This window comes from Psittacula echo (genome assembly GCF_963264785.1).
Source record: "Psittacula echo genome assembly, chromosome: Z".
Classification (NCBI taxonomy): domain Eukaryota; kingdom Metazoa; phylum Chordata; class Aves; order Psittaciformes; family Psittacidae; genus Psittacula; species Psittacula echo.
In genome coordinates this window covers 82,886,796-82,907,462 of record NC_137742.1, presented here as the reverse complement: position 1 = coordinate 82,907,462, position 20,667 = coordinate 82,886,796, and the positions used below count along the sequence as shown (strand labels likewise).

Sequence of the window (20,667 nt, the reverse complement as noted above, 5' to 3'; positions counted from 1 at the left end):
TCCTTAGCTGCTGGCTGTCACCCAGATGTCAGTGACTCTCATCTTTATGAGCTTCGTTCAAAACCGATCACTCTAGGCCAGGACTCTGAAGCAGATGCATGTGGAGGGAAAACTGGAGCCTCATCATCCATGCAAGGGCTGGGTATTTAGTGGATTGTTCTTTTTCATTAGAAATTTGACCTTGAATCTTCCCTTTGGGTCATAAATCTTGGTATAGGGTGTGGGAGAGGACAAAGGCAAGTTGGAAGACTTGCGCTACTGGGGGGGATGTTAGGACGTGTGGTCTCTGAGATTGATGATGCTCTCATCTGGTCCTCTAGAATCCCATCGCATGAAAGTCAAGTGTACTAGTAAGGACTCTCAGCTTAGACTCTACTAGGGACTCTCAGTGCCCTTATCCCTATGATTCGTCCATTAGGTTTTTAAGTCTGGCCTCCTTTAAGCAATTAGTGAGAGGTCCCAGCATTGACTTTCCTTCTGCAGGCTCTTGTCTCTTCCCTCAGAACTTGCAGTCACTTAGAGGTGTTGGCTGTGAAATCATGGATTGTAGATTTTGCAGTAAAGCAAGATGTTCTGCGTCAATTCTCCAGTCACTTCTGTCCCACTCGAGTATTGGAACAGACATTGTGTGATGAGTCGTGTGCCTGGCAGCAGTGCTCTGCCTCTTTCCTCCTTGAAGGGTAAACCTCAAGGGAGTGTTTCTAAGGATGCTCTGTAAGGACTTATCCGCTCATGGCCATATGGGGTATCTTTCCTTTTCGCAGGTTTGATATGGAGTGCATGCTGATCAACCCTCCAGCATGGCCTTGCATTGAAGGTGGTGCGCTGGGGTCCTGCACGGCCGCTGGAGGTCAGAGGGTTTCCAGTATAACCACCAGAGTGTATGGGGGCTGCCACAACCATGGAATCATCTTCTGCACCATTCTTTGACCAGGGAGGGAGGTTTCTTCAGTGATCTCTCCATCTGTCTTTTCTCCAGAGCTACTCCTGGGAAGCTGTCACAGCTCAGGGATGAGGACCCTTACTGGGATGTACTCCCTTTTCACGGAGGATTTTGCAACTTCATTGGCACCTCATTAAATAAAAAAAAGTAGCTGGGAAAACAGCCATTAATGTCTTCCTCTTTGCCCACTGAGATCACTGCTGGGGTAATTTGCAAGCAAGCAGTTCTTAGATGAAATGCACTCCTGGCAGGACCAGCAGCGTACCAGGCCAGGCCTCCCCAGCCTGAGCTCCAGACAAACCTGTCTTGCCATGGGCCTGCAGCATTATTTATTTGGGAATCACTTACCTTGGAGATACTTTGTCGGAGACTATCTGCACTTGTGCCAGAAGACTCTGAGACTAACAGCGTGTCTTTTGTGGTCTTGCTCTATTTCTATCTGTGCTGATTCTGAGCCAGATGGGGCACACAAAGTAATGCAGACAGACAAGGGCACAGACATACATCCATGCAGTAAGGTCCCTCCAGCAACTGGATGGGATGCTGTCTGGCTGGTACCTGCCCCTGGGTCCCATTCTCCCCAGCTTCTGACACCAGGAGGCTCTAGCTCACCTTCCCCCCCTGACAGACAGACAGATTCTGGGCTTCCAAACTACTTGATGCCCATGCAGATCCACACACACCAGTGATGCTGGCACCCATACCAAAGGGAGAGCTCTCATCCCAGGAAAAGTTAGAAAGAGCACTTGATGAGCAGACAGGATGTGCTCATAGGCATGGCCAGACCAGCATCTATGCTAATAAGGGCATGTAGGGACAGAACAATGGGGAATGGCTTTTACCTTGACAGAGGGGAGATTGAGATGAGATCTTAGGCAGAAGTTCTTCCCTGTGAGGGTGGTGAGGCCCTCGCACAGGTTGCCCAAAGAAGCTGTGGCTGCCCCATCCCTGGCAGTGTTCGAGGCCAGGTTCGACAAGGCTTGGAGCAACCTGCTCTAGTGGAAGGTGTCCCTACCTGTGGCAGGGGGTTGGAACTGGATGAGCTTTAAGGTCCCTTCCAGGCCAAACCATTCCATGATCTGTCCTTGATCACCAGCCACCTGTTTACATACAGTGGGTGGCTTTTTTTATCACCTTCTCTCTCTCTTTTCCCAAACCTGTTCTCCTCAAACTGTCAATGCCTGTGTTGCCCCACATGTGTTTCCTCCCCAGGCACCCTGTAACAAGACTTGTGCAATCCCAGAATGCTCTTCCCCTGCCCCCTGTGCTGGTGACAGTTACCCCTGGGTCTGTGAGGCGCTGGGGAGAGGGTGGGTGTCCTGGGGATCCCCACTAGCGCCTGGGCTTCAGCGTTCTGGCTGTGGAGAGACAGAGGCTCACACACCATAGCCTCATGTGACCAGCTAGCAGTTCCTGCCTTGTCATCCCCCTCTTGAGACTGGCAGTTTTTTCCCAGCTGAATATTCTCTGTCTTATTCATGTAACAAGCTGGCCATGCAGGTTTCCCCCAATACAAGCTGGTATAGCTGTGTTGCACAGCCTGCTGCTTCTCTGCAGACCAATGATATAAGAACATCCAGTCCATTCAATTTTTTATTATTATCTTTTTTTAAGGAGAAGTACTATCTTACTATTTACTATAATCTCAGGAAAGCTGACACAAATAAAATGCTGTATTTTAAAAGCATTTAGATAACTGGGTTGCTTTCTAAACTGAGTGAAGTTCCTAAAGTGGTTTGTGGGGCAACTGTTTCTGAAGAGGCTCACTGCACTGCAAGACCATGGGATGCATCTGGCTCATCTGGCAGTGCTGGGCACTTGGCAAGCATACAGCCTGTGCCAAAGCCGTGGGAGTTTTCCTATGTTCAGGAGTAGGTTTAAAATCAGAGCTAAGCAACAACATTGTAAGTTGGCAAATCTCTGCCCCTAGGTATAAAAATGTATTACTTCTGGGTGTGCAGTCTGGAGTCATCTTGAACCACCGCCACCGCCACCACCGCCACCACCACCACCACCACCGGAAATCTTTTACTGCTAAAAAGTCTTATTTTGGTACAGTATGGCTCGTGAGTTGGTCAAACACCTAATTTGCCTCAGGATAGAGTCAAAGCTGGCCTAGCACAAGCTTTAAGAGACCAGTGCAGCTGAAGCACAAATTTCTGATCACCATTCCGTGGGCAGCATGGGGAAAAATGTGCACAGCACAAGGGAGAGCTGAACACAGGGCTCTGTTGAGCTTAGCATGGCTGAGCTGAAGTAGGCTTAGGGAAATGGGAAGATGAGACCCACTAGGGCATGGCAGGGCAGTCCCTGCCATGGTGATGCTCTGACAGAGACAAACTTCAGGGAAAGCAGGCTTGTAGCTCCTAACTGAGACCCACCCTCCATCTCATAACAGGGTTAGTTTGCTTGGTGGATCATTCTGGAGAGGAACAAGCTCAAACAGTAGAAGAATCCAGCAGTAGTAGCGGGAGAGAGGCCAATAGACAACATGCCTGCTTGAGTCACTGGGTAAGTGCCAAGAGAGTGAATGCACAGGTTCCTAGGAAGAACGGACTTGTGGGAAGGATGCAAAACCCCAAATTCAAGTTGCAGGTCAGGAACCTGAAGTCCCAAACTCTGTGTGGCTGTCTCTGCAGTACTGCCTCATGTACAAAGGCATGTGTCCACATCCTTGATGGGGGGGGAGAGCATCACCTTGGGGAACCTTCAGAAACAGGGGAACTGAGAAAGGAAGAGTGGGCTGTACGTGAGTCAGGAAAGAGGCAGGCTGCCGGCACAGACAGAAAGATGATGGTGGACTGTTTATACTGTAAGTTGTCAGAAGGCTGGAATGTCTGCAGAAGCACCTGGAAATGTTCAGTACTACTCAGAAAATGCCTGCAAGGGAATACATAGCACAATGGCAATAGGTGTGGAGGCTCAGACTGTTCACAGTGGTGGTTACTGGCACACACAGGGTGGAGAAGGGTCAACATACTTCTAAGCCAGTGCTGAGAACCTCAAAAATAAGGTGGGGAATCTGTAATGGGGCTGACTGTAGTGGCCCAAATGTTGGGATTTCAGAGAATTACTTTGTTCAGGCACTTCCCAAAGGCTCCTGAATCCCATCATCCAGACCTTAAAAAAAAAAAAGTGAGATGTGGGATTTTTATAATAGCTTTTGCATCCTCTTCGTTCAGTGCTTTTTTTCACTTTGGGGCAGCAAAATGTCCCATAGAGGATCTACATGCTGTCAAGCAGGCATACAGAAAATTGCTCACAAAATACACATAGTTTATCTCACTTCACATTGCAGAATATAAGCAGTTAATTGCAATATATGGAGTAAGTATTCTTAAACTTTCAACAGGTTGCTCTGGAAGTAGGGTTCAAATACTGTTTTCAAACGTTAATATTTGCACTGTCAATCACTACGGAAAAATCCAAATGCTCATACTGACTTCATCTTCACAAAGAAAGCAAAAATAAAGTTTGCTTTCCCAATTAATCTTTCAATATTATGTTAAATATATTTAAGGCCCTGAGTGGTTAGTACTGTTAAGACTTTCAGACACAAAGTCAGAAAAGACTATTCTCTTTTGTGGAGAGAATTCAGTGGGCCCTCGATAATTAATTGTCACCGGTGTGCATTAATCATAAAATGTTTCATGATCTTGTATTACAATGTATAGTTTGTAGAGCATCATGGAAGCAGAATGGGTTGCTGCTGCTGTACTTGTGCAACACCCTAATTCAGGTGCTCATCATGACACAGCGGGTAACATCTCACAGCCACCCTGACACGGCAGAGGTGTGAGGGCACTATGGCACTATGCTGAGGGCATAGTCCAGAGCTCTGCTGGCTTCTTCATCACCTGAACATTGTGCAAAACCAGTGCACATACATGAGCTGCACATCCAGTTCTTGGCACAGCACAGACCTTGCATTTTGCTTTGCTCAATTAGTGCATTTGTCTGCTTGTAAGTTAACTAGAGCTCATAATTTCCAGAAAGGCAAAAAAAAAAAAAAAAAAAAAGCTGAATGCCTCCCTGCTGCTGTGCCTGTCCTCCTGCTGTCTGTGCAGGAGCCACCTGTGAGACAATATACCAATACTGCTGAGAGAAGCTAACTGCAACCTCTGTCCTACAGAGCTCCATGCTTTTAGGTGTGAGAAAGAGCCTGTGTCCAGCCTATTTCATGGAATCTTTTATCTGGTGGCCAAGCACATTGTCAAGAGGACTATAATGCTTTCTGTATGCTAGCAAAGTACTGGGCAGTGGCAGAGGATTAATGGGGAGAGGTTCTGTGTCAGTCAGCCTCCCACAGGCCAACCTGCACACAAGTTTCTGGAGAGATACCAGCCTATCTTGCATTCTCAATGTCCAGGATGTGGTCTTGAGTAACATGACCCCAGAAAGTTAAGAAGAGTGTTAGTAAACCTCTCCTCATTTCCAGCAAAGCATCTTTCCCCTGTGCCACTGGATTTCTCCTTTCACCCATTCCTGTTTCTGAGGGATCAACTCATCTACTCACATCCCCACTCCATGATGTGGACAGGGATGAGTGTACTTTACTGGGGCCTCTGAGTCCCTCTAGCCTACCTACACCCTGCTGTGGTTCACACCTTGGCAAGTGTCTCCTCCATGGGACCTGCCTGCAGCCCTGTCCTGCCTGCTTCAGTGGGAGCTGCCCAATGCTGCAGGGTATCTCTCTGGCACTAAGATGGGATATCTGGTCCCCTTTCACATCCCACTGCCACATCCCTGCGTTACCACTTCTTTCCACATACAGAACTCTGCTGTGTTGTTGGGAAGGCAAACAGATGCTTTCCAAAGTGCATCAGCTAATAATGAGATACATTGCAGATGAGCAGTTCTCCCATTTGGGCTAAGTTAGCACCTGAATCAGGGGTGATGCTTTCAGACACAGTCAGAACAGGCTCTGCTGCACACAGCAGTGATATCAAGAGAGACAATTAACATTCTCTGATGTAAGGTGTTCCAAATCAAAGAGCATTACTTTTTGCTCAGTTGGTTAGGCAACCACCTATGCTTTCTACTTCTCCACTCACCTTGGCATGCAGTAGCAGCTTTGCAGCAGCAGTTAATTCTTCATCCAAAAACCCATGGTACTGTTAGGGTGATTCACATCTGCTTCCCTCCTCATGCCCCATACCAGCCACCTTAAACACAGCTGCAATGAACTACAATTAAATAAAGAGAATAAACTAATTATGTATCTCAGAATAGTGCTTCATACCAATCTAAGTCAGAGCTGCTGGCTCTGACATGCAGAAAACCAGATCTTAATGAAAATTAAAAGACCATCATGAAAGGTGCTTTCAGCCAGACCAGCTCCCTGAGCAAATCCACTTTACTGAAGACTTGGGAACAAGGTCTGTATAAGTCAGGGGCTTCCAAAGTTCAGCATGGGGAAGTGCATGGGGAAAGTGCAGAGTCCTCTATCTGGGGAGGAGCAACCCCATGCACGAGAACATGCTGGGGGCTGCCCAGCTGGAAGACAGCTTGGCATGAAGGCACCTCAGGGTCCTCATGGACAGTGGAAACGGAGCTTGTCTCAAACACCACTTCTCCAACACCACTTTAACTGAGCTTGTCTCAGATCCTATTTGCATTCGATCATGGGAAGTTTTGCAAGAATTATCGCATATGAAGCAAACAATAAGGATGTTGCTTTCAATACTGCATAGGCAGATTGTTCTGACCCCCTGTTCACAGGTCTGTGAAAAATGCTGACTCAAAGGATGGGGCACCACAATATGAGGGATGACCACCCAGAGGACCCTCGTGGAAACCCAGCTTTGGAATTATGCATGTGTTCACTAAAACACATCCGTCATGATCTCTACACTCCGCATGGACGTTATGGATTAACACCCCAAAGAATATGAACAGCAAAGGCAGGGCTGAGGTCAGAAGGGGAGCTCCCACTGTTAGAGGAGGGTGAAATTTTCTGTAACCATTCTAACAGTGATTATAATTGAAAAGTTTGTAAATCAATAGAAAGCCTTTGTACATATGTTAAAATTTTGTAACTTTGCTGTTCTGTATTTTAGATACTGTTCCAGTAGGTGATTGTGTTTAGAAATCATAAATCAATAGAGAAGCTTCATACACTGAATGCTGCAATTGTGTTGATTTGTATCTTAGCTACTTTATAACTAAACACTACAATGGTGACTTTAGGAATAGAAATAAATATAACCTTGTATAGTGAAAAGTGTAGAAAAGAATGTACTGTGAAACTCCAACTTAGCAGAACTACATACCAGGGGCAACTAAGTGAAGATAAGAGAATGCTGTGTCCACATAATGGTTGGGATTTGTCCAAAGAACAGAAAGGTGAAAAGGACAGAGTGAGGAAGACTCCTTACTTCATCAGGACGACCACCCGACGACCACCAGAGGGGGCTGCGCAAGCGCTGAAGAGGCTGATGTCGTAAAGGACTGATGAAGCAATCCCTGATACCTATTGCGAAACTTCTAACGTATAAATTGCGAATGCGATGTGACGGGGTTAGAACCAGATTTGGGTACGTACCCCTGGTTCTCGGCGCCTTAATAAAGCGCCTCATATAACCATTCCGATGGTTATGTGTTTGTCCTGACGCTAACACCACCACCAGCAACACCATGGGTGAAGAGGACCAGTGAGACGTTGCTGAATCCACAGGTGGTGACTATCTGCTTGCAACTTTTCTGATCTCTCTCTTCCTCTCTTCTCACTCTGCTTTAATCTCTCCAGAAATAAACACTTTAGTTTGTTAGACAGTTTTAGCATTTGGCCTTGTTTGTGCCTTAATTTCAAACAGGTGACAAATATATCAACTCTGACCAGGTCTGAGTCACATTATGTCTTCCGATCAGGTTGAGACAGACACCAAGTTGAACATGAGCCAGAAACAGGTCCTTGCAGACAGGCTAATGGTATACTGGGTGGCATTTGGAGGACCATCTCCAGCAGGTCAAGGGAGGTGACACTTTCCCTCTCCTCAGCCCTCATACCTGGAGTGCTGTGTCCTGCTGGGCTTCCCAGTACAAGAGAGACAGGAACATACTGGAGAGAGTCCAATGAAGGGCAACTAAGATGCTGAAGGGCCTGAAGCATCACTCCTATGAGGAAAGACTGAGAGAGCTAGGACTGCTCAGCCTGGAAAGAAGGTTCAAGGGGATCTCACCCATATCTATAAATAACTGAACAGAAGGTGCCAAGAAGAAAAACCAGGCTTTCCAGTGATGCCCAGTGACAGGATCAGAGGCCACGGGCACACCTGAAACAAAGAAGGCTCCCTCTGAGCATCAGCAAGCACTACTTTACTGTAAGAGTGACTGAGCACTGCCACAGGTTGCTCAGGGAGATTGTGGATTTTTCATCACTGGACATACTCACAAGTCATATGGATATGGTTCTGGGCACCTGTGGTGGTGCATCCCCCTTCCTCCAACCCCCCACCCTCTGGGCTGCTCCACAATCCAGGAATTCCCATCAGTTCTTGGCCTTTCTGTGATGAGTTGAATGGTGAAGCATCCCTTGACCATACCAGGAATTAATACATAGCTAGGGAGGGATGCACTGATCACATCAGGGACCCTGGCTATGGTGGAAAGCAAGAGCAGGAATAATCAGTCATCCCCTGACAGCCTGAGAACATTCCTTCCCTGACTGCAGCCCAAGTGGAACAGTACCACTGTTACTGGAGTTCTGAAAAATTTCTATCAATTACCAACTTTGGCTGCAGCCAGGATGGAGATTTATTAATGACTAAAGACGATTTTCTTGCAACCCTATAAACAGTGGTTTAAATTGAGGCCTTTTGAGCTCTCCTGGACTGCAGCAGGCAGTGACCAGCATTCATCTCTGGGAGTAAGCAGTAATCTGAGGACTGTCAGGATCATCACCAAAAGATGGAGCCTAGGCTTAAGTCCCCCACTCCTCAAGATTTAACCCTCATCTGTTGAGAAATGCCAAATCATTAGAGGTGAATATTTCACTGATTCAAGGGAAATTTTTAACAGGTATACATTTATATGTCTTTATGTATCTGTAGGCAGGTGTAGATTGTTACAGCAATTACAGTAAATTCCACTGACTCACTTTGTAAGATGCACCTTAAAACCACAAACTGCTGCTAAATGACATTTGTGACTTGTTAGATGAATACCATTGACCACATCCAAGACCAAGACTAGATCCTGCTGAACCTAGGTTCCATCAGGAGTTTAGAAAGGAAGGTGGTCTACTCTGAATCTCGTAATTCAACAGGAGAGTTTCCCTTACCCTTTGTGACTTTGGTCCCTGTATCAATCATCCCTAGCTCAATTTTGATATTCCTTTGTATGGGTCATCCATGTAATATGTAATAGAGTGAACCTTGCCATTGAATTCTGTTAAGATGTGCCTTTATAGATCACATTAAAATTGCTCTTGCTAAAACCTTTGAAGAACGTTCTTTAACGTTAAGCTACTCATTTCGCAGAAGCACCTAGCTGTGGTTGGCCCTGGTTGAACAGGGGGACTGGACAAAGTGACCATCAGAGTTCCCTTCCAATATCAGCAATTCTGTGATAGAAACATTCCTATCTGCAGCCTACAATTCTCATGGGATTAATTCTCCTTTACTCAGAAAACTGGATGTTTCTGTCACTTCTGTGAGTGACAGAGCTGTGAGTAGTGAGTCATAAAGGTGTGCAATGAGTTACTCTTAAATCCCAGAATTATGTATTAAACTCAAATTACAATCTGGAGCAAAGGCACCTCAAAGAGAAGACTGCTCTTGACAGCCCAGGTTCCTGTTTCACGTAAGCTTTTTCTCTTGGAGGTAATCCTCAGCTTTTCACAAGCCCCATATTCCTACAGCCTTGCTTTGTATACACTTGGAATAAGCCTTGCAGCCCAGGACTAGACTGAATACACAGAGAAATTAACCTAGCAGTCTATCTCCCAGGTAATGGGAATCCTCAGTAGTCAGTGGAGGACCTGCAGTTTCAAACCATGTTTTGTTGCTCCAGCACAACCTACATCTTTCTCCCCTCATACAGACAGGAAAAAAGGTTTTACTACAGCTTTTTTTACATAAATGAAAAAACCAAGCAGTTTAATGAGGTGAACACCTGTTGCAACCCAGCGTTGAGAGAGGATTTCAGCAGGGTTACGCACTGATGCTGGACAGCCAAATCCAACAGACTATGATGCAGAACAGCAGTTGAAGAGACAACTGTTTCGCCCCTCCCAGACATTTTAGTTCATTTTCTTGCGCTTCTTTTGGTTCCCTGATGCCTTCTGCATGGGCAAGGGGAGAGAGAGAGTGCCTAGCTTGTGGTTCTGATTATTTTCAAGTTCTGGCAGTCCCTTTGCCTTGGAGACCTTCAACCGCATGGCCTTCGCGATGTCCATCATCCTGGAAAACACCAGAGAAACACTGTGTGAGTGGGGTGCACAAGTCCTCTGTCTCACGATACTGCACAAAAAAAATCAACTAACAGGTTTTTGCCACACGGCAGAAGCCAAAAGGCACCAGCAAGCAGGATGCGTTCTCTGCATGTCAAGGATACCATGGAGACAGATGCTGAAAGTATTCGAAGACTATGAGGTAAAGCCTTCCTGGGGAGACTAGAAGCTTACTGAGCTCAGCACCAGCACCTTGGATAGCATTCTAAACCCACACTGCTTTACTCAAGCTTACTTGAGAGAAAAATAATGCTTCCCTATGAAGAAAACAGGCACTGTTTGCGTTCAGATGTTGCTTCTGGCAGCCCATGGCTGCTTCCCAGTGCACTCATCTCTTGTGTGTTATATGATAAATGAAACTTGGTACAGCAAGAACGTCTCTTAGTGACTAAAATTGAGTATTCTTAGTGTAAGAAGAGAGGCTTGGCTGAGATGTGTAACGTGAAGAGTTTGGGCAAGAAGGCACAACCACAACACATCTGCAAGCTTGTCCAACAGAGAGAACAAAGTGCAACTGAAGGGAAGCTAGCAGGGAAATAGATGTCCTAGCTTCATCTAGGGTCTTGAGAACACCCAAGTCCCAGAATCCTCCCAGCTGACTTTGTTATCTTTGAAAGACATACAGGTTGAGTTGGGAAGGGTTCTTCAGTCAAATCTTTCACTTGAAGCACAGATCATCCCATCAGGGGACCTGGGGGTATGTGTCTCTCCACAGTTTTTCCAACAGGTCCCAGCCTCCTCCACCTTTTTCTCAACAGCATCCTATGGCCTGTGTTCCCAGCTTCAGTACAGTAGTTAAGAACAAAATCTGGGTATCAATTGCAAAAACCAACACAGATTCCTTAAAAATCTTAATTGCAACAAGGAAAAGAAAAAGAAGAAGAAAAAAAAAAGGAAAATGAAGAAAGGAAAAAATAATGAGAAGAATTAAAAGAATGAAGAGAAAAACGGAAAAGAAAAGAGGAAAGGGAAAAGTGGAGAAACCAAGAGAGAAAAAGAAAACAAGAAACAGAAGGTGGAAACTAACAGCAAACACTGCTGTTAAACCTGCTACTACACATCAAAGAACAAAGAGCGTAACTTGGAACAAAATCAGAAGTAACTGCATCATGGCTGACTAAGGAGCTTGCAAAACCAGGAGGCAACTAAGGGCTCAGATTACCTCCAGATATTAAGAGACCTTAACATTACACCCCTCAGCCAGAAACCCCAGGATATGCCACAGTGTTTTTCTGAGTTGCAGTGAAGGGTCTGTGTCCCTCCACAGTTCCTACCCACCTGCAGTGTCACTAAGCAATCCTGATAAGAAAGACCCTAGTCTCAATGACTGAGTTAGGAAGCACATGTCCTTGGTCCACAAAATGGGGCAGGGTGGGAGACAGATACTAATGAGCACGGCTGAGCAGTCACTAACAGAGCCACCGGAACCCTTTCCAGACACAACTAATAAAGTGCCTGCTGAGCTGATGTCTGCTTGCTGGGAGGCTTCACATCAAGCACAGTGCTCTTCTTGAGCAGTTCTCATCGATGCGTGATTAATTCAGCAAGGGCCTGAGATACAGTACAGCGCAGCACAAACTGGAATAGAACTTCCAGAGCCGGATGAGCTGGCAACAGGCTCCGACTGACGCCTGCTGGGAAAAGCAGGTCTTGCAGCTAATGGCAGGTGCATGACACGTGTTCCTTCTCAGAAAACTGAAGTCTATGGAGCAACTGCCTCGAAGAGCTAACACAGGAAGGGTTCTCTGCCCTGAAGCTTATTCTCCAAGCTGTTGTCTACCCGTTCACTTTCAAGACACGTGATTTGGCAAACATTTCAAATACTGCCAGCATATGTCATATGGCCAGCATTTCTTCCTACAACTTCTCCCCATGATGTTTGTCGCAGAGTGCTCAAGTTTATCAGTATTTCAAAAACAATCTTCTTGGAGCCAGTACCAGAATGGATAGATTTCAGGGGCCTGGGATTCCTCCATGTAAATACAACTACACGCTCAGAGTGCGACTGTGGGAGAAAACCCGTTTCTAGTTTTGCTGTTGCAGGCAGCTGCAAACCTTACAGGTGCCTTGAAGTACTACTGACACCCAAATTGGTACCTAACAGGGACTGGAGCTCTGCAGGACAAGGGACACAGAGGGCAAGAAGGTCAAGAATGATGTGATTTATCATGGAAGAAACAGAGCTGAGTGGCAGTGAATAGGTCCTGTTCTAGAATCTGCCCCACCTGGCTACTTCTATACTGCCTGCCTCTATTTTCTTCCCTGCAGAACAGCTGAAGAGCCTCTTGATGCAGTTGAGGACCTCTGTGGCAAGTGCCCTTTCTAAGTTTCAGATGTGTAACCACACCCCTTTACGAACAACAGGGCTTCAAAATAAATCTTCAACAAACTCATAAAAGATAGAGTCCAATTATAACAAAAGGGACTTGCTAGCAGGTATTACTGTACTACCCAGGTACCAGAGGGGCTGCAGAGCAAGATCTCTCCTCAGAGCTCTTTGTAGGAGGATCACAGCATATCTCAGCAGGTGTGAATAAACATGACAACTCACCTACTTTCTTGGAGCTTCAAGTCATTCTGCAGGACCGTGAGGTCGATTTGGAAGTTGTTAATGTGCAGAGCCAATGCAATGACGTATGCTGTGATTTTAGCCTTCATTGATGCAGAGATTAAATTCTGGACACTGCATGGCAAGAGGAAGAACACATGAGATGTGAAGTGTCAGTGAACCCAAAACACAAGCCCTACTAGGTGCAGACAGAACTGGAGCCCCAGTTAGACACGGTGGACTTTTCCTAGACACCAAAGAAGAGCTCAAAGCAGCACAGACCTCTGATCACAGGGGCCTAACAGACTTCTCTGTCCCCCCCTCAGGTGCCCGCTTCTGTTCAGAAGTGGGGGCCCCTGAGGTTCTCATTATGTAGACTTGACAAATCCACCAGCTAACGACACTTCAGTCTCTTTGGCACTGGTCCCTTGCAAGAGGAAGGCAAAGGAAAGCTGTTCTGAGGGTATTCAATGGAAGTACTAATGGCACCTCAAATACATAATCCACACAAATCAGATCCCTGTCTGGTGATCCTCTGGGAGCATTTGACTGCTTGTCACTGGTCAGAGCCTTCAGACAAAAGCTGGCCCATTTGGACTCAAACTCTCTGCTTCTGACAGATCAACAGTGGTAGTACAGCTATGCAATAGCAAAGCATCACCATTATGCCCCTTCTACGCAGAGAGGCTGTCAGCTCCCTGAGCATGGAGAAGACACTGGCAAGAGTGAGGACACTCTTCACTCTTCTCTTTATTTTGGTACTTCCATTCAACAGGATTGCCAGGCTCTGTTATAACAAGAGCACTTCCCTGAGCAAGTCAGTTGAATCACTCTCTGATCCAGCAGGACTGGTTAGTGAATGGTCTCTATAAACAGATTGGCTGGGCACAGGGTCTCGGCTTTCTTAGGGCACTGACAAACGAGTTGAACACTAGAGGTTGAGAAAATCTCCCCAGCTTTTACATGATAGACCAGCATTGTCTGAAAGTGACTACCACCAGCCACAACCCAGTGTTCTGCAGGGCTGGAGACATGACACAAGAAAATCTACTGCTACTTACATTTTGGTAGGTTTCCTGATAATGCGTTCATAGACCTTTAATGTCTGGCTCAAGAACATCAAAGCAAACATAATTCCTTACCTGCTATTGTTGTAGGTCAGTGAAGTGAAATTCTTCATGAGTTTCCTGCTAATAATCTGTGGGCATTCAGGACCCATTGGATCTAGGGCAGAAAAGGATTTTACAGCAGAATGAACATACTCTTTCTTGTACTATCTATCTCCAGCCACCATAATAGCACACCTATCACTATGACATTCATCACTCTTCCCAGGAACACAGAAAACCCAAAAGAAACCTCAGCACTTGATTTCTAGGTCTCATCATTTTTCAGGACTGAAAGAGGCTCCTAACAGCTTTTATTTTCTTTATAAATGGGATCTCCTACATCAACACTACACAATCTAGAATGTGTGCACATGCATCTACGCATGTATTTCTTTTAATAGATTTCTACCTTTCAATAGATGGTCCTGTCAGAAAATATTAAAACTGAAACCACACTAATGAATTCCTACTAGCACCCAAGACCCGTCATTTCCATGTCATCCTTGACTAAGTTCTACAGGGTGACTTCTCTGTTTCCAGCAATGCAGGAGGATATTTACAACCAGGCTTGCCATGTCCTCCTCCATCACCCCCTGCCATTGAAAATACCAACAATGACATTTTCACCACTGACAAGGAGATACACAAGTTCTATGGAAGACGGTAAGTCTTAAAGATTTCAACCAAAATATTTTGTGTAGTCATTTTGAAAACAGCAGTTCCTGACATTTTAAAAGCAGAACCCTGAATATAACAGAGGTATGATCACTGTGACCCACAGACTGAACTAAGAAGCAAAGGATGATGAAGACAAAAGCACAAAAAGAAAGATAAAGGATGCACTGTGTACTGAATGCCTTTTGCAACTGGAATATGGAGGCTGGGTAACACTTCCCAGCTGCTTGGCTTAGGACTAAAGTGTGAAAACATAAAACTTGTTTATAAGTGCAGCACTATCGATAAACTAGGGAGAATCTCAAAATTTCCAATCTAAGCTACCCTGTCTCCTGCAAAGAGAATCTCATGGTGCCCTCCTGATGCACATCAGTTACAAAGGAACTAAGAAAGATTAGACATCCATCTCCCAGCAGATGCAGATCTAGCAACCCTCAACAACGTGGAGATCATCGACCTCAGCACGAAATAGGCTGAAAGCAACTGCTGCAGCTAGCTGCGGCTGTTCAACCACTAGCTAGCTGCTTGATCACTCAACTCATTCTGAGCAGCTTCATAATTTTCTACTGCAGTAACTACAAAACAAGTCTCAGCATTAAAAAGTCACAGCTTAAAAGTAGAGGAGCTGAAAACTCTTACACTTTGTTTTGATCACTTTCTGGTAGCTGAACTTAATAAGGGTGTCCAGGAACCAGAGGCATCGGGCTTTGTGATCTCTGCTCTTCTCATTAGCAGGCAGGAACTTCAGCTCTTGTAAAACAAAGCAGCAATGGCTGAAGAAGAAAGGAGAGGTTGAGGCTCAAAGAACCAGGAATCAATTTACATCATCATAAGGACAAGACACACCTGTAACTTCAATGCTCAGCTGTTTGAGAATTGCTCCCTGGACACCTCTAAGGATAGCCCAGGAGACTGCTTTGTCTTTCCTGTCAATGCCCACCATGTTCAGCCAGCCCCTTTTAGCGTGCAGCTACTAAGAAGGTCCCTGCACTGCAGAAACTGGAGGCTCTTCATGTGGCACACAAACCTCTACTTCAGCACAGGCAGGAAGCACAGGTGCGGTTTGTGCTCTTCCTGCTCACTTCAGACCCTTAGCACAACGGCCTAATAGCTCTAAATGTATGTCCATGCCAAGCCACAGCAACCTCAACAGCAAATCGCTATTTGGCTGTCACAGTGTCCAGCCATGGGAGTTTCATGTTCAGTGCAGTTCTGTGATTCATCTTCTAGGCACCTGCCTTCAGACCCCACTTAGGATTTCTCCACTCTCTTCCTCTGCAATCAGTTCCTCAAAGAGCAAAGATGCTGCTGTGCACAGAGTTTCCTCACATGTATAAAATTATACCACATATTCCCCAGGGTAAGTGTTGCTCAGCTGTGGTTGGATCAAATGTCCTCCCTCTGCACTGAAAAGGTCAGCCTGGGTACATTGAAGCTGGCAGCAGTAGCCATCCTGACCCACAGATGAACTACAGCTTCACAGGGCACATCTAGACTATTACGAGGCTGTTTGCAGCAGTATTACCTTCTCTCTTGTGTTTTCTTGGTGATTTCTTCTGGAGTGATGTTAACAAAAGCTGCTGCTGGAATCCGCAATGCTTCATACTCTGCGGGGGACAGAACTGGAGGAATTTTAAAGAAAAGAACAAAAATGCCTTTGCTCTCCTTTCTGGTCTGAACAGCGCACAATGAGATAAGCTACATCCATTCTAATTTTAGGAGATACGGGGCAGGGAAGGATGAAATGAAATTATAAATAGGCAGGATGTAACTACAACACTTGGAAGCTGGCCAGTAACAAAGGTCTCTAAAGGACTGTAACTGTACCCCAAGTCATGTCTGCATAGCCAACCTCATTCCTAATCTCAGTCGAACTACTGTCAACAGCAAGGCACAGCATCCTGCTCTCTTGTAGCAAAGAGGCAGGATATGGGATAAATCTCAATGCATTGTGTCCCTGCTCTCAGCTTTTGGCTTGAGAGTGAAGAAGGCTTGGCTCATTCACACACTTTGCAACACTCACTCCCATATGTCAGATCACTGACATCAAGGCTTACAGTTGTATAAGAAACCACTGTGCAACAGAAAAAGATACTGTCCTCAAACTTGTAAACATTTTCTGGTTTGTCAGCATCTTCATTACATGGTGGGAGGAAGGTAGAGATGTTCTGTACATCATCTTGGGCCACATCCTGGATCAGAGCTTTGGAGGGAAGCAGGAAAGTACTTGCACCATACAAACAAAAACACCAAGAATATGACCACAATCCAAATCCTTTCTTTAAATACAAGTCTACTCAATGATGGTTCTTGCATCAACACCAGTTTAGTCACTAGTTTAAAATACCAGTTCAGTTATTGCACTTGGGACAGTAGTAAAGAAAGCCTACAGCTCTTCCCCATTTTGTTTTGTTCCTGACACATGTAGGTGGTGACTGTACAGAAAGCATTCCCATAGGCACAGAAAGGCTGACAGCTTCTGACATGCCTGCTATGTACTCAGCATCCTGGGTTTAGCATAGTGTCATCATTTCCACCAAGAACTTCCTGCTCCTTAAAATTTAGAAAAGCCTCTCCAGACTAGATAAAAATCTGGGAAAGAAGTGCACCAAGACAAACTGGTTGCTGCTGCTGCTGCATCCATCGCTTGCCTGGAAGGTGGACAGTATATGGTTTTTGCACTATGGGTTCCGCTGGAGAGCCATTTGGCACAAAGCAGCTTCAAGAGCACAGACATTATCCAGCTGGAACAGAAGGGATGACAGCTGATGGGTTCTATAGTCAACAGACATCTCTCCCATTCATAGCCAATGAAACTCACAATCCCAGAAGCACTAGTGGAAAGGAGCTCTGGAGGTCTCCTGTCAAACCTCCTCCTCAAAGTAGCGCTGTCTACAGCACAGTGTAAGTGCAACCCTAGATTTGTCCTCCCAAAGCTTGGAAGTCCCAAGCATGATGAGTCTACACCTCTCTGGGATGGTTCTAGGGCTCCACAACCCTCCAAGGCAAGACAGTTCTCCCACTCTCCTATCTGTCCTCCCAAGGTTCAGGTATCACTGCAACTTGTACTATTGATTCTTGTACTGCCTGGTACTGCTGAAAAGGGTTTGGCTCTGACTGCCCTTCAGGTAGCTGTGGGCTGCTGTTAGATCCTCCTTGGCCTCCTCTTTACCAGACTAACCTAACTCAGCTCCTTCTACCTCTCCTTGTCAGTTGTGTGGCCCCTGCCTGCAAGTTGCATGGCCTCTCCTCCGTCATTTCTTCACCTCCCTCTTGATCAGGACAACGTAGCATAGGCTGGACAACATGGTACAGATGCAGCTTCACCAGCACTCAGTAGTGGGGTTATCAACTCTCCTTGAAGCTTCAGCTCAATATGATGCTTTGGAGAGTGAATGTTCCCTGCAATAGTGACAATAACAAGCGCATGGCAGAGTGCCTATTTGCTGCAGGCTCCTCCATAGCAGAAGCCTAAGTCCATCAACCTATCTCACAACAGCACATGGGATTGCACTTGATGGGGCTATGACCTAATTTAGGACATGGACCATTTTATATAGACATGCCACTGTGAAGCCAGTGGTATAGTTCACCTTAATGAATGTTCAGTGTCTCAGTTCAGACCAGGTGAATGCACTGCCTTTATCCCAGAACACTGAATCTCAGGAAATCCCAGAACAGCTCTCAATAATGGCCAGGGACATTGATGTCACAGTAATCTTTCCTCCTTCAGGCAACTCCCACAGCAAGACTAGCAGAATCAGAAGGAAGCAGTTCCTTTTCCACTAGGAAGACCTGTGAGTTCTTCCACATGTGCCTTTCTCCAGCTGCCACCTTGGTCACTCAAAGACAACCTCTTTCTTCTTCTCACCATACTTGGCAAGGAATAGACAGAAAAAGGGACTTATGATTGCCTTCATTAAACCCCTGAGACAATAATATTACCTGTTACTCCCTTTGCATCTATAATGTTTGCTGCTGCTTTTGTCACAGCTGTGTTCAAAGTATCACTGCCCACTGCATTCATTCGCCGAGAGTTCAGAGCTCGCTTCTGCTTGCTCGTACCAAAGGCCTCAATGCACAAATCCATCTAGGCAAGAAAGATGCAAACTGAAACACACTGCTGAACTGAAGACACTTCGCACACAAGAAGAAAACTCAGCTAACCACCACTTCTTCCGCATTCATACTCTCTTAAGAAAACTTCAAACATTTCACTGGCTCAACCCAAACATGCAACAAGCCCTAACCCACAAGGGTCAGGAAGTAACTGGGATTGCAATCAAACCTAAAATAATTATGAAAATTCTGCAAGGTAGGCACTAATAATGCACTACCTCATAGACCTGTAAGGCACAGAGAGAGTGCTGAAACCACATAGGTTTACCCAGCAGTAAACCAAACATCACAGACTCAGGTAAGTATCGTCTGCCACTGTTAGTGAGATCACAGCAGAATATGATACAGGATTTAACTTTACCTTCTCCCTGTAGGATTTATTCCGATAATCCTTTGTGTCATCAGGTACTAAGTTATCTATGAAAGAACAAACGTTAGTATGCTTGGATTGCAGGAGCAAGGACAGCACAGTTATTTGGTATCCCTTTAGCTCTAATCCATTACTAAAACACTTAGCACATCACTTCAAGATCTCCTCCACAGGACTTTGTCAATTACAGAACACATCGAATAAGAGAGTATGCACCTAGAACACAAAAGGAATGACAGGCGAATTATGGCTATAAAGTCTGTGAGCATAACACATGGACTGCAGCACAGGGGAAAAATAAGCTCTCAAAAGACCAAATTCTTTGGGTTATCCTCCTGAGTTCAATAACAAAAAGCAGTTCTGCTGAAGAAAAGCTATTTTGTTTTTTCAGTGATCCAGTCCCTTGAGCTGACAATTTCTAGGCTTTCCTCAGCAGAGCACACCTAGACAAGGCTACACTATTCTGAACAGTGACAACTTTGCTACCAACACCCACCCTCCCACCCATAACGCTCTCTGGCTAACATCCACCCTAAATTTCACCTTAATTTATTCCCCCTGTTTTCACATTATTCAGTGCTTCAGAAGGAGAGTGTAATGTATCCTCCTTCTTTCATGCTAAGGGAGTAAGACAGAAATGAGGAAGAAAGAGCAGCCAGGGAGAAAACAGAGTTTTGCTGTCAGCAATCAAGCAGTCAGTAGCTGAATGCATACATAGGTCTAGCATGCTGTGACTCTGGTGCTGGGGTTAAACACAATATCTTCTTACCTGACAGCAAGGGCTGCATGTTGAATATTTCAGCATTATACACTTCCATTTGCCCAGAGTCCTTGTCCAACACACCAATAAAATACCTGGGAAGAAGAGGCGCAAATCATTAGTGAAAGACAGTCCAGTGGAACTGATGTTTTAAAATATATAGTGCAAAGCCATGTGTATTCTGCACCCTCTGCCAATTATTCTGCTTTGCAAATGCAAGTTTTCCAAGCACATTTAGAATGTCACAGTAAAACAAGTTACCGCACGCATGCACATATATAAAAACATAAAGACTTGTTGCCCTAAGTAAATGTAGAAGTTTTATGACAACTAAATTAGCTCCAGAATGCTAAATTGTTTTTTGCCTTTTTTGATGTGCCAGAACCTTTGGTTTCTCTTCTATGTTATATATATGCTACATATAGTGCTTCTATGCAGTGGCCTGTGTTTTTAAAGCTTTGGTTCCCTGTGGCCAGTTCTCTGCTTAGTACACATCACTTTTAAGTCCTCAGAAATCCTTGGAAAAGTGACTTTGCCATTTCTGAAATATGATAATTTCTCTCAGGTAACTTCCTTTTCATCCCACATCTCAGAGGGGCAAGTCCAAATGGTTTATGCAGCTCCTCACTATGTCTCATGACCCACAAAGAAGAACAAGCTGTATGTTACCCTTGGCTAACAGTTATCACCTG

General features: G+C 45.3%; 1 protein-coding gene across 4 annotated transcripts in view; it reads right to left on the bottom strand.

Annotated features, from left to right (window-relative positions):
• Positions 1 to 6,049: 6,049 nt before the first annotated feature.
• The window catches only part of POLR1E (RNA polymerase I subunit E), a 20,320-nt gene continuing 5,702 nt past the window's right edge, over positions 6,050 to 20,667 (bottom strand). For 3 of the 4 annotated variants that reach the window (XM_080638201.1, XM_080638203.1, XM_080638202.1), the window contains 9 exons: positions 19,985 to 20,070; positions 19,207 to 19,262; positions 18,672 to 18,816; positions 16,822 to 16,929; positions 16,252 to 16,348; positions 15,366 to 15,499; positions 14,085 to 14,166; positions 12,946 to 13,077; positions 9,641 to 10,344 (listed from right to left, as the gene is read on the bottom strand). In XM_080638201.1, coding sequence (XP_080494327.1) covers positions 10,185 to 10,344; positions 12,946 to 13,077; positions 14,085 to 14,166; positions 15,366 to 15,499; positions 16,252 to 16,348; positions 16,822 to 16,929; positions 18,672 to 18,816; positions 19,207 to 19,262; positions 19,985 to 20,070 — 1,000 coding nt within the window. In that variant the 3' untranslated portion in view covers positions 9,641 to 10,184. Of the gene's footprint in view, positions 6,130 to 9,640; positions 10,345 to 12,945; positions 13,078 to 14,084; positions 14,167 to 15,365; positions 15,500 to 16,251; positions 16,349 to 16,821; positions 16,930 to 18,671; positions 18,817 to 19,206; positions 19,263 to 19,984; positions 20,071 to 20,667 lie in introns of those variants that run through there. The other variant, XR_013958806.1, reaches the window with a different exon arrangement.